Consider the following 12,471-nt stretch of genomic DNA (forward strand, 5'->3'; position numbering starts at 1 on the left):
GCAAATAAAATTAAACTGTCATAAGCTTTTAAACTTTATTTAAAGTGGTACAATATTAACTCTCAAGTGGAATGTGATAAGTTAAGTATGCATTTAATAATCCCCAGAATAACTACCAAAAAAGAGATATAGCTAAAATGCCAAATGGAAGCTAAAAGTAAAGTGGAAAACTAAATAATAGTCAATTAAAGAAGGCAGGAAAAGAGGAACACAGACACATGGGACAAACAGAAAACAAATAACAAATAATCTAACCCAATTATATCTATAACTATATTACTATAAGTGGATTAAATACCCTAATTAAAAGACAGAGATTGTCTGACTGGATAAAAGAGAAGGACGTGTACTTGTCCATAATAGAAGCACTTCTGGGACTTGCCTGGTGGCGCGGTGGTTAAGAATCTGCCTGCCAATGCAGAGGACGTGGGTTCGAGCCCTGGTCTGGGAAGATCCCACATGCCGTCGAGCAACTAAGCCCGTGCACAACTACTACTAAGCCCGTGCATCACAACTAAGCCCTGCTCTCTAGAGCCTGCAAGCCACAATTGAGCCCACATGCCATAACTACTGAAATCCACTCATCTAGGGCCTGTGCTCTGCAACAAGAGAAGCCACCACAATGAGAAGCCCTCACACTGCAATGAAGAGTAGCCCCCGCTCGCCACAACTAGAGAAAGCCCGTGCACAGCAACAAAGACCCAATGCAACCAAAAATAAATAAATAAATTTATAAAAAAAAAAAAGCACTTCTGGGTATAAAGAAACAGATTGAAAATAAAACAGTGAAAGAAAATAGCCTAAAATACGAAAATAGTAAACAAAAAAAGCTGGTGAGGCTATATTAATATTAGATAAAATAGTCTTCATATCAAGAAGTATTTTGAGGGAGAAAGAGGGACATTTCCTAATGAGAAGAAGCTCAATTAATCAGGAAGACATACTAATCATAAATGTGTATGCACCAAATAACAGAGATTCAGAATACACTCTGGACACCCAAAGCTTGAAGAGCTTCCTGTTTGGTGGACACATTGGTGTCGGGTGGGTATCAGCCCCTGACTCCATAGAGAGAGGGCACAGAATCTCCTCATCTTGGACCCTTCCAGACCTACCTCTATGCACCTCTTCCTTTTGGCTGTTCCTGAGTTGTATCCTTTATAAGAAAACTGTATCAGTGAATTTTGAGTCATTCTAGGAAATGATTGAACCCAAACTTAAAGCTCGTCAGTCAGAAGTGCGAGTGACCCTGAGACTTGTGGCTGGCATCTCCAGTGAGCACTGAGCCCTTAAACTGTGGAGTCTGACCCTGACACTGGGGTAGTTAGTGTCAGAAGTGACGTGCAGTACAAATTAAGATTGGTTGGAAACAGAGCACAAGGCACATGGTGTGTTCACCAAGATGTATCATATGCAGAGTCATAAAATAAGTCCTAATAAAATTTAAAAGACTGAAATCTGAAAGAGTGTGTTTTCTAACTGCTACATTATAAACAGATTAATATAATGTAGGAAGAAAAATCTCCAAATATCTGGAAATTAAATAACACAGTTCTAAATAATCCATGGGTCAAAGAAGAAAACACAAGGGAAATTTTAAAAGTATTTCAACTGATAATAACATATCAGAATTTGTGGGATGTAAATAAGCCAGTGCTTAACAGAAACTTTATGGCTTTAAATGTTTAGTAAATAGGAAGAAAGATATAAATCAATCATTTAAGTGTTCATCTATGGGAGCTAGAAAAAGAAGAGTAAATTAGACCCAAAGAAAGTAAAAAGAATAATAGAAATAAGAAGAAATGAAGGAAATGGTAAGAGCAGAAATAAATTAGATATAAAACAACCCAGAAAATAAAGTCAGTAAATTAATCTTTTGAAAGTATTATTAAAATTGGCAGAATCTTAGGAATACTGATGAAGAACAGAAGTGAGAAAATCACAGATTACTAATAGTAGTAATGAAAGAGGGATATAGCTACAGTTCCTATATATATTAAAAGACAAATAAGGGAATGTCATGACCAATTTTTACTAATGAATTTGATAACTTAGATGAAATGGATGTGTCTATTAGAAAGTACAACTTAACAAATCTGACACAAGAAGTGATAGAAAAAATGAATTACCCAAATATATTAAAGAAATTGAACTCATAATCAGAAACCTTGACATAAAACTCTAGACCCAGAATATTTCCCTGCAGCATTCTAGCAAACACACAAGGAAGAAATAATAAATCATATACCATTTTTTTTTAGAAGTGAGGCCAGCTTAACCCTGACAGATATGTCAAAAAGAAAAGTATGACTCAATATTACTCATGAACATAGACACAAAACTCCTTAATGAAGTGTTAGCAAATCAATCCCAGTAAGATATAAAATATGCAAATTATATATATAATATATACAAATGATGATCAAGGGGGGGTTAATCCCAGAAATGTAAGGTTACCATTTGAAAATCAATCAGTGTAATTCACCATATTAACAGGATAAAGGAGAAAAATCACATGGCCATTGAAATAGATACAGAAAAAGTATTTACAGAATTCGATATCACTTTTTCCACCTGCTCTCCCTCCCCCTCTGGTTTCACCATGCTCACTCTGAGCTCTGGGCACCTGCTAAGCCAGGGCAGCTGTCATCTCTCTCCAGCTGCCATCACAATTATTTACCAGGACCTCATCAGCCATCATGAGATATTCCCTGACATTTATAAGTTCCTGGAGATCGAGAGCGGGCTGTGCCTGGAGGTGGAAGGGAAGATGGTCAGTAGGACAGAGGATAACATTGATGGGAATGTACTCTGCTGTACAGTGCTTTCAGTACCCTAGGTGAAGGTACTGAAAGCACAGTAATCACTGGTGTTGATATTGTCATGAACCATTGCTTGCAGAAAATCAGTTTTAAAAAAGAGGGCTGTAAGAAGTAAATTAGAGTTTGCATGAAATCAATCAGAGGCAGACTTGAAGAACAGAAACCAGAAAGAGTAAAACCTTTTATGACAGAGGCTACAGAATAAATCAAGCACTTCCTTACTAATTTAAAAAACTACCAGTTTTTTATTGGTGAAAATATGAATCTAGATAGTGTGGTTGCCCTGCTGGACTCCTGTGAGGATGGTATGACCCCATTTGTGATTTTCTTTATGGATGGCTTAGAAATGGAGAAATGTTAACAAATTTGGCAATAACTTTGGATCGATCACCTGTCATCATAACTGGCTGCCGCTTTTCATCCACACGGCATGAGGACTTAGACAAATGGGACTGATGTCATCTTGAGCTCCTTGACTTTTGATTATTAGATGACAGGGACGGAGCTCATAACATCAATAAAATGACATCTGTCTTTTATTGAGCATGTCCCGGGTGCCAGGCACTGTGCTAAGGAGGCAAAGTCACGTAGGTCATGTATGTCACACCTCTTATCCACATCTTCGTAGCCTGACTTCAGGTACGCATATGGCATTTCACAGCCAGATGACTTTCAAGATCTCTTCCAAATTCAAGGACTATGAATCCTATGGGAGGGAGGGGCTAGACTTGAGGTACTGTTTATTGGGCTATAGTCCGGCCAGTAGGTGGATCTAACAGGCTTTGCTTTGCCTCAGAAATTTCTAAGGGTTTACACAAATGCGTCAGGGACTTAGAGGAAATGAACACAACAGTTACAGAGTACCTCTAACTTAGGCAAAAAGAGGGTCTTCTGGAAGATTTTCTTCTCCATAAGTTTGACCTTTTGCATTGGGGAATTGGACATATTATTCTACAACTGAATGTAACCAGTGTATTAGGGAAATTTAATTATTTGTGTATACTATAACCTGTTTTTCCTCAAAACTTTACCTTATTTATTGGTTTACTATCCTTACTTAAATAGTGACTATGTACCAGCAAGTATAGTAATGACTAGGCTTACGTGCTATTTACATTTAGGCTTAAATGATTAAAATTAAATAAACTTAAAAATCTAGTTGCACTAGTCATACTTCAACAGCTCAGCTTCCACATGTGCTTAGCGGCTTCTGTATGGAACCGCACAGATGAAGCACGTTTCCATCATTGCAGAAGTGCTGTTGGATGGTGTCGTCAAGCTTTGATTTGCATAATAAAAATATTAAATTTATTTTCTGTTCAGTTCTTTTCCATGTTATATTTTTAGCTATACATTCAGTGTTCAGAAAAAACATGTAGTAAAATCTGAAATTACACAATTTTTTTCCATGTGCTACTTGCAGACTGTTGAAGAAGGAGAGTTCAGTGTTCCAAGTTGCTATGGAGATATCAAAAATGATAACGGTGGTTCTAGCCTTACCTTTGAGCATCCTCTGGATGATGTCAATGTGGTTGATTTGAAATGGATCCACGACTTTGTATTAAAATCTCTGGAACTTGTATATCAAGTAGAAAAATGGGAAACACTTGTATCACTCGCCATTCAGTTCAATACAGTTTCGCAGTAGGTACCGCTGTAAGGGCAGCTAACAGGGGCAGACTTCACTGAGAAGAGTGTTTCTTTACTAACGTTTGTTTTTAATATATTTTTACCATTGTCTAGTGAGAGATATACAGAGCAAGTGACGCCACTCCTGGTGTACGCACAGCGCCAGCTTCTTCTACGAATATCCAAGTGCAAGGGCCCAGATATTACCCAACAGCCTTGCGTAAGATATGAGGCTGAATATGAACAGAAGGTAAGTTTGGCTCTGTTATTCATGCAGTGGTGATTTCTTATTAGTACACATGTAAATAGCAAGATTTGGGAATCAGATAAATGTTCCTATTTTCACTTAGGCATTTATCATTCAAATCAGCAAAACATTGTTGAGAGTTGCTCGGTGCCAGTATTTTCCAGATGCAGGGAAAACAAAAATAAAGTCCTGGTACACAGGAGCTTATATTCAGGTCAGGGCTGATTTACCCAGTAGGCATAGTGGGAACAGTGTCTAGAGCCACAGTACCTTTCTAGGAGCCACTAAATGTTTTAATTTCTTTTAAAATAAGAAGAAAAAAGTAACTTTTAGGTCAAAGAAAATGTTTCAGTTTTTACAATTCATCTATTTATGTTTATACCAAAGGAGCCATACAATATAATTTTTAATATTTTTTGATGGAGCAGTGGGCCCATGAAGGCAAAAGTGCCTAAGGCCCATGAGCATCATGGTGCAGCTTTAAGTTAGGTAGAGGGAGGGAAGAGGCATGTAAATTCTCTCATTTATTAACTTACTAAATATGTATTGACTCCCTAAGATTAGAGCCATTGCATTCAGATGTCCAGTGTGTGTCCTGCCTGAGGGCTCCTGGCATATGTTGGGGGTCCTGGATTCAGTCCGTGCCCCACACACCAGTCCATGTGGTGGGTTGCAGCCACCCAGCGAGGACTCCATTTTCTCCTTTTCACAAAGGTTCCTTATCGCCTTGGCATAGTCTATGTAGAGAGAATACAGTTTGAGTTCTCGCTTTATGGAGTTTAGTGTCAGAGGGGGTGGAAGTAGGGCTAGTTAATAAGCATGTAAACAGATAAAAAGATCTACGACCATCATAAATTCTCTGAGGAAAATAAAATAGGTCAGTGGGATAGAGATAGGCTGGGGTGGGGGGTAGAAAGTTGAGCCAAGGGGATCAGGAAGGCTCTTGGAGATGGAAACATTTAGTGGGAAGGGGCCGGCCATATGCTGGGAAAGAGCATTCCAGCCCAAGGGAAGAACAAGGGCAAAGGCCCTGAGATGGTACAGGAAGACGGCCCGCATGCTGCAGTGTAGCAGAGGAGGGGGAGGGGACAAAGGAGAGGCTGCTCCTTCTGAGTCTTCTTTGTTGCCTCTTCCTCCTTCTCCTCTCCTCCGCAATGTCTCAGTGTTCGTGTAGCCCAACACTCTGTTCTTGGTCCTCCTGTCTTCTCTATCCGCACACTCTCCCTTGGAGAGTTAATTCAATCTGTGGGTCAAAATTACATCTCCAGGCTAGACCTTTCTCATGAATTCTGTGTTGACATATCTGACTGCCTGTATCAGTCAGGGTTCAGTCAGAGAAGCAAAACTAGTTAGAATTAACTGTCTGTTGATCTATCTATCTATCTACCTATCAAGATTCGTTAAAAGGAGTTGGCTTATATGATCATGGGGGCTCACTAAGCAAGTTCAAAATCCATTGGGTAGGCAGTTGGGATCATGAAAAGGAAGGAACCCTACAGGTGTGGCCAGAAGCTGTTCTCCATAGGCAGTCAGCGAGGGAGGATCCAGTGAGGAGAGAGCAGCTGTAGACCTGGATGCTGTTTGGAGTTTGGAGTCTGAAGACTTCCAGCATGTCAAGGACTCACCTGATTAGGTCAGGCCCACCTACGATAATCTCCCTAGCTTAAAGCCAATTTATTAGGGACTTTAATTAGTATCTGAAAAATACCCTCACAGCAGCACCTAGATTAGTGTTTGATTGAATAACTAGGATGAAGTGTGTATACACTACACAATGGATGCTTCCCTTCCCATCATCCTCATAGTTTAGCCTAACTAAACTGACTCATCAAAAACCCATCACATTGCCTTATCAGCATCATCTCTTAGATGTTTAAGACTCTTCTCGAATTTGGCACATGTCAAGCAAACCTGTTCTGCCACGTCTTGCCCACTTCAGTTGATGCAAACCTCATTCTCCTAGCTGCTCATTCCAGACACATTGGAGAGCATCCCTGACTCCTCTCTTGCTTTTACACCCCACGTCAGGTTGGTTACCAAATCCTCTCCCTTCAAAATAGATTCAGAATCTGACCACGTCTCGCTGCCTCCACCACTGCTGCTCTCATCCAGGCTACTGCTGTGTTTGCTTGGATTAATGCAATGACTTCCTAACTCTTTTCCTTGCTTCCAGCCTCCCTGAACTCCTGTCTCCAGCCTGTAGTCTATTCTTAATGGCAGATAGAACAGCCTTTTAAAAACCTGTCAGACCATGACATTCCTCTGCTTTAAACCCTGCAGTGGTTTCCCATCTGATTCAGTGTTAAAGTTAACATCTTCATCATGGCCTTAATGCCCCACATAACTCATCCCCCTGTGATCACCAGTAACTTGTCTCTGTTAACTCCCCTGCAGCTTTCAGCTGCTGTGTTCTTCTGTTCTTTAAGAAGACCCTACCCCAGGGTCTTTGCATTTGCTCTTCCCCTGCTTGGAATTGTGCCCGCCCCCCGCCAAATATCCACATTGATTTTTCCTGCAGCTTTTCCAGTCTTTGCTGAATATCACATTCTCTGTGAGGACTTTCATCATTACCTTATTTAAAATTATGTGTTGTTTGCTCTATTTCTCTCTATAGCGTTTATAGCTCCTTAGTATATTTTATAATGTACTCTATATTTTGTTTATTGTCTCTCTATTTCCACTAGAATAAGTTCCACAACAATAGGAATTTTTGCTTATTTTGTTCTCTGCTATATCATCTGTGAGCTTGGAGCAGTGCCTGGCACATAATAGGTATTCAATAAAGACTTTTAAATGAAGCTGGAGAGGTGGGAAGGACTAGGTCAAGTAAGGCCTTATTAGGCTGGGGGAAGGAATTTGCATTTTCTTAGACTGTCTTTACATCTCATTGTAGAAGTACCTACAAGGGACAATAAAGAAACAACATCTACATCAGACTGGGGTTCAAGGGTGGTTGTATTTTGAGCATTAGGTTAGTTCACTGGGGATGCTGGTGGGAGTGGACAAATGGAGACAAGAGGATGGTGGACTTTTAAAAGAATTACCTTATGTCTAAAAATGTCCTGTTTTCAGATATTTTACAACTTTAGGACTCAAGTATCTGTTAAAAATAGTTTAAACAAATACTACAGAGGAAGTTAGTTCTGGAAAACTTCACCAAGGAAATTTAAATTGTGTTAATTTTGAGTAGGGGGGGGAATCTGCCATTGAAAAAGCAGCCTCTATTTTAAATACGTTTCAACTTACATAATGGAAGATATATTTAGACTAGTGAATTTATAGAATATCAGAAAAATCATATTCTAATTGCTCTGCATAATTTGCCTAATGCTTTTCCAGCTGTGCTATACAGAAGAAATATGAAAAATTATGTAGCCACTTTTTTCCCCAAAAGTTCTCATAATTGGATACTACTCTGGAGCTTTTATTTATAGCATCTTTTTATATCTCTCTCTTTTTTTTTTTTTTACAAATGAAAAATACGATGAACATTTCAAGTAAGCCAAATTTTTGGCTATAAATACCTAAGTGATATTTGTTCTCTCCTTTCTTTTTTAAGATAACCTGCCGAAACTTCATTGGGAAGCAGCTCAAGATTAATCCTCTAACCAATGAAGTGACAACTATAGGACACGGGGAAGATTTCCTTAAAAATCTGATCTATTCAGGTTGGAACCAATTTTAGCTTGAAACTTTCTCTTTTCTTCAAAACAAGGTTTGCTATTGTGTTCTGCATGTCAAGTCTTCCATAATTAAAGTGTTTGCAAAATTTCTTTTGCAGGTTTATTTCACTGAAAATAATCCATTTGATATTTACCATCTTATGTTGCTATAAATGTCACTTAAGGGAAATAAAACACATGTTTTTATTAGTTTAATCTGTTAGTTAAAGAAGGGAGATAAAAAGAGGGAGAAAGGAAACTGATGGGTAAAAATAAAGATGGGAAAAGACTGTTTTGCACATTTTTCCCTGTTTTTAATCTCACTTGGGAACTCTTTAAATTGACCTTTTGCTATTTTCTTTGTTCCATCTTGATGCCCGTAATAACTTCCATTTCCATAATCAATATAGATTGTACTTCTATTGGTGTTACCAAGGTTTAGTTGTAGATCTTTTAACAAGAGTGCAAGAGAAGATCTGGGGACATCATGACTCCTTTGGTTTTAGCTGGTAAGCCCTTTTGGAATGTTCTGGTGGTGCAGCTTGTAGGAATGAGGCAATAGGATGAGATGAAAATGGAAATAAAGCCTTCTCTCAATTGCACTTTTCCTATGTTTTGGGTATAGGAAAGAAATGCAAGTCTTCCCTTTGAAGTGTTAGGATTCCTTCATTCATTTATCTGTTGATTTTGGTATGTATGTGTGTATGTATGTATGTATTCATTCATTCATTCATTTCTTGAGTAGGTCAGGCAGCTCTTCAGTCATTCAGCGAACATTTATTGAGTATCTACCATGTGTTAAGTTCTGTACTAGGCCCTGAGAATACAAAGATGAATGAGACTAAAGATTTGTTATCCGATTTACAGCCCCTTGAAGGAGACTGATAAATAAACCAGAGATTATAGCGTAGAGTAGTAAGGTCTATACTGTTATGACTACTGCTGCTGCTGCTATAAACAATAATAGTTAACGGCTAGCATCGCTTTTGAGAGACTCCATGTAATTTAGTGGGGTTAATATAAAAGTAAAAGGTAAAAGCTGAGGTTAGAAAGGTTGGCAGGAGTTGGATAATAAAGGGTCTTAGAAGGTAGGATAAAGAGATTCAGCTTTATCTGGAGAGCTGAGGGGAGCTAGTGAGAAGGATGTAAAGAAGGAAGAGGAAATGATCATATTTGTGTTCTTGAACTTTCGGCAGCAGCATGGGGAAAAGGTTGGAAGGAGACCATGTGGAGGTAGGAGAGCAGCTGCTCCCAGCTTGTGTGTTACAGACATGATGAGGGCCTGGACTTAGATGGTGAGAACAGAGAGCTGGACAGATATGCACTCATTAGGTGAGGCGGATGGACGGGGAAGGGAGGAATTCAAGTTGCCTTGGTTTCTGGCTTGGGAGGCTAAATGGATGTGATATCTTCATTCTATAAACAAAAACAAAAACAGCAACAACAACAAAAAACACTGAAGGGAGGGGAAGCTTACAGGAAAACATTTCTTTGCTATAACTGAGTTCAAGGTACCTGAATGATGGCTGAGTAGAATGATCCATTATATGATTGGATGTACCAGTGAGGCACTCAGCAGATCTGTAATTTAGTCACCAGTACATTGGTAGTGGTTGAAATCAGGGGCTTGTATGAGGTCACCCAGGGAGAGCTCTGTGGAGTATGGACCTGAGGATGGCCTCACTTTGGAAGCTGTGCCAGTCAGAATGGGCTGGGCTATGTAGCAGTCACGAACAATCCCCAAATGTCATTGCCTTAGCACAAGGGAAAGTCTGTTTTTTGCTCATGCTACTGTATTCAGTGAGGTTGAGCAGCTCATCATCATGGGTTGATGGAATGTCCGTCTCGACACAGGCTTCCATGATTGTTTTAGAGGCAGGAGGCAAAACACTAATGTTATCCTCTAGGGCAGCTAAACCTGGAGGTATACAGTAAATGGTGCAGAGCACAGACTTTGAAGCAAGACCATGTGCATATACCATGCACTTTGTGCTAAGGGCTTTATGTAGATTGTCTTATTTCATTATTATAACAATCCCAATAAAAATTATTATTATGCATTGGACATCAGGCACTTTATGAGTATTAGTGCTTCATGAGTATTAAGTGCTTTGCGAACGTTAGCTTAACAACTGTCTGATGAGGTAAGTTTGTTATTGTCCCCATTTTCCAGGCAAGAAAAAGAATGTATTTTATATATTTTTTTATATTTTATGATTTTATATTCATGATTTATATATAAATCAGGTGGTGGCTCTTAAAGCTGATACTTGAAGTTGACTCATGTCACTTCTATTTTATTGGCTAAAGTCACGTGGCCACATCTAACTTTGAAAGGAGAGGGAAGTGTGATGGTACTCTGTACCCCAAGGATAAAGAGATAGAATATGTGAAGAGCCCTAATGACTGTCATGGGAACAAGCAGAGAAGGAGCAGTATCTGAAAGAGATTGGGACATGGCCCAAGAGGTGGGAGGTACAGGAGATGAGAGTGGTACAAACCAGGCCAAGGCGAGAGAAAGTGTGAGTCAGCGGTCAGAGAGAGGTCACATAAGATAAGGACAGACTGTCTGTTGTATTTGGGAGCTCATTGTCACTGGCCTTTTTTCTGTCCTCGCCTTAGGGTCTTGCTCTAGCTGTTTCTCCTTCCTGAAGTACTCTACCCCCATCTAGATGCCTGTCTGATAAATCCCTCACCTCTTTAAAATCTTCGTGCACATCTCCAGTTTTCAATGGTGCTTACCCTGACTGTTCTGTTTGAAACTGCACCCTGCCTGCTTCCTTCCAATTCCCCTTACTCTAATAAATGTATTCTTTTTTTCCTGGAGCACTTATAACCACTTATCACACTGTATAATTCAGGTTTTTGTTGCATTTATTGATCACTAGTCTGTCTCCCCTGATAAAATGTAAGCTCTATGAAGTGAGGGATCATTGGTTCATTCATTGATATAATCTAAATGCCTTCATCAGTGCCTGACACATAGTAGGAACTCAATATCTACTTGTCAAATGAATGACTTTGTGACTTTGACAAGAGTCACTTCAAAGAAATGGTGGGGAGGGGAGTGGAACTATCTTGAGTGGGGGGTGCAGTAATGGTGAGCTGTGCCTGCACAGAGTCATTAAACGAGAGTTGCCTTTCATGAAGCTTCGAAGTGACAAGGAAGAGGGGGGGCAGGAGCAGCCAGAAGGAAAAGTAGAGCTCAGGACAGCTCAGGAGGGTTTTGTTTTGTTTGTGTGTCTGTTTTTAGTAGAAAAGAAGGAGCATATTTCTATATTAAATGAAAAGAGCCAGGAGAGGGGGAGAGCTCAGAGACAGGAGAAAAAGATATTTGATAGGGAAAGGAGCTTGAGGATAAACAAGGAAGAGAATGGAACATAGGGGACTTAGTCTTAGACAGGAGAGGGGGGACACCCCTGCCGCTAGGGCAGAAAGGAAGGAGAGAACAGGCCCAAATCAGGCAAATTTGTAGATGGTAATGGTAGGAGTTGAAGGCATCCTTACTGGGTACTGGAGATTTTTTTAATGAAGCAGGGGGTTGAGAGCACAGCCAAGGGTGATAGGGTAGGAGATTTCAGGAGGGATGTGAGAGGGTTGACCGGCCACTGAGAAAAATAGGAAAAGGGAGGATAGAAGGGCTGCAGAGCAGTGTAGAGGGTCTAGTTGAGTAAGGTTGGTGACCATGAACTTGTAGGTTTTACTGTTCATGATATTTTACTGTTCATGACAATTTACTGATAAATTGTCTTCTCATATTTAGTGAACAATGGGAGGACCATCTTCCTGTGGTCAATCACCTGTGACTAGTTCCAATCAAAGAGCATGATTCTTCCTGGGTGTGTTCTCCTTTTCTTCATTTTGTCCATCAAACCTCTGGAGATTCCCCAATTTGGGATCCATAACTCAGAATGTGCTTTATACTATCCCCTCCATCCTAAAAAGAGCTGGCAACAAATGTGAGAATATGTGTCGAAAATGCTTGTTCTCAAAACGATGACTAGCATCTCAGGGCTAGGAGAAGCATACGTAGCAAAACTCTAGACCTGTGTGACCAGCAGGTGCTTACTGATGATGGCCACAACATGTCAGAAAAGCACTTTGCCTGCCT

At 39.8% G+C, this 12,471-nt stretch overlaps 1 protein-coding gene and 1 pseudogene across 1 annotated transcript in view; both read left to right on the top strand.

The window, feature by feature from the left end:
* LOC132433968 (cilia- and flagella-associated protein 54) overlaps window positions 1–12,471 on the top strand; it is a 216,771-nt gene that overhangs the window by 137,763 nt on the left and 66,537 nt on the right. Inside the window, exons 36-38 of the mRNA XM_060025420.1 lie at window positions 4,246–4,466; window positions 4,566–4,701; window positions 8,258–8,366. Of these exons, the coding sequence (XP_059881403.1) occupies window positions 4,246–4,466; window positions 4,566–4,701; window positions 8,258–8,366 (466 nt within the window). The remainder of the gene's footprint in view (window positions 1–4,245; window positions 4,467–4,565; window positions 4,702–8,257; window positions 8,367–12,471) is intronic.
* On the top strand, window positions 2,672–3,183 carry LOC132433280 (translationally-controlled tumor protein-like; annotated as a pseudogene).

The sequence above is a fragment of the Delphinus delphis genome, chromosome 11, assembly GCF_949987515.2.
Source record: "Delphinus delphis chromosome 11, mDelDel1.2, whole genome shotgun sequence".
Taxonomy (NCBI): domain Eukaryota; kingdom Metazoa; phylum Chordata; class Mammalia; order Artiodactyla; family Delphinidae; genus Delphinus; species Delphinus delphis.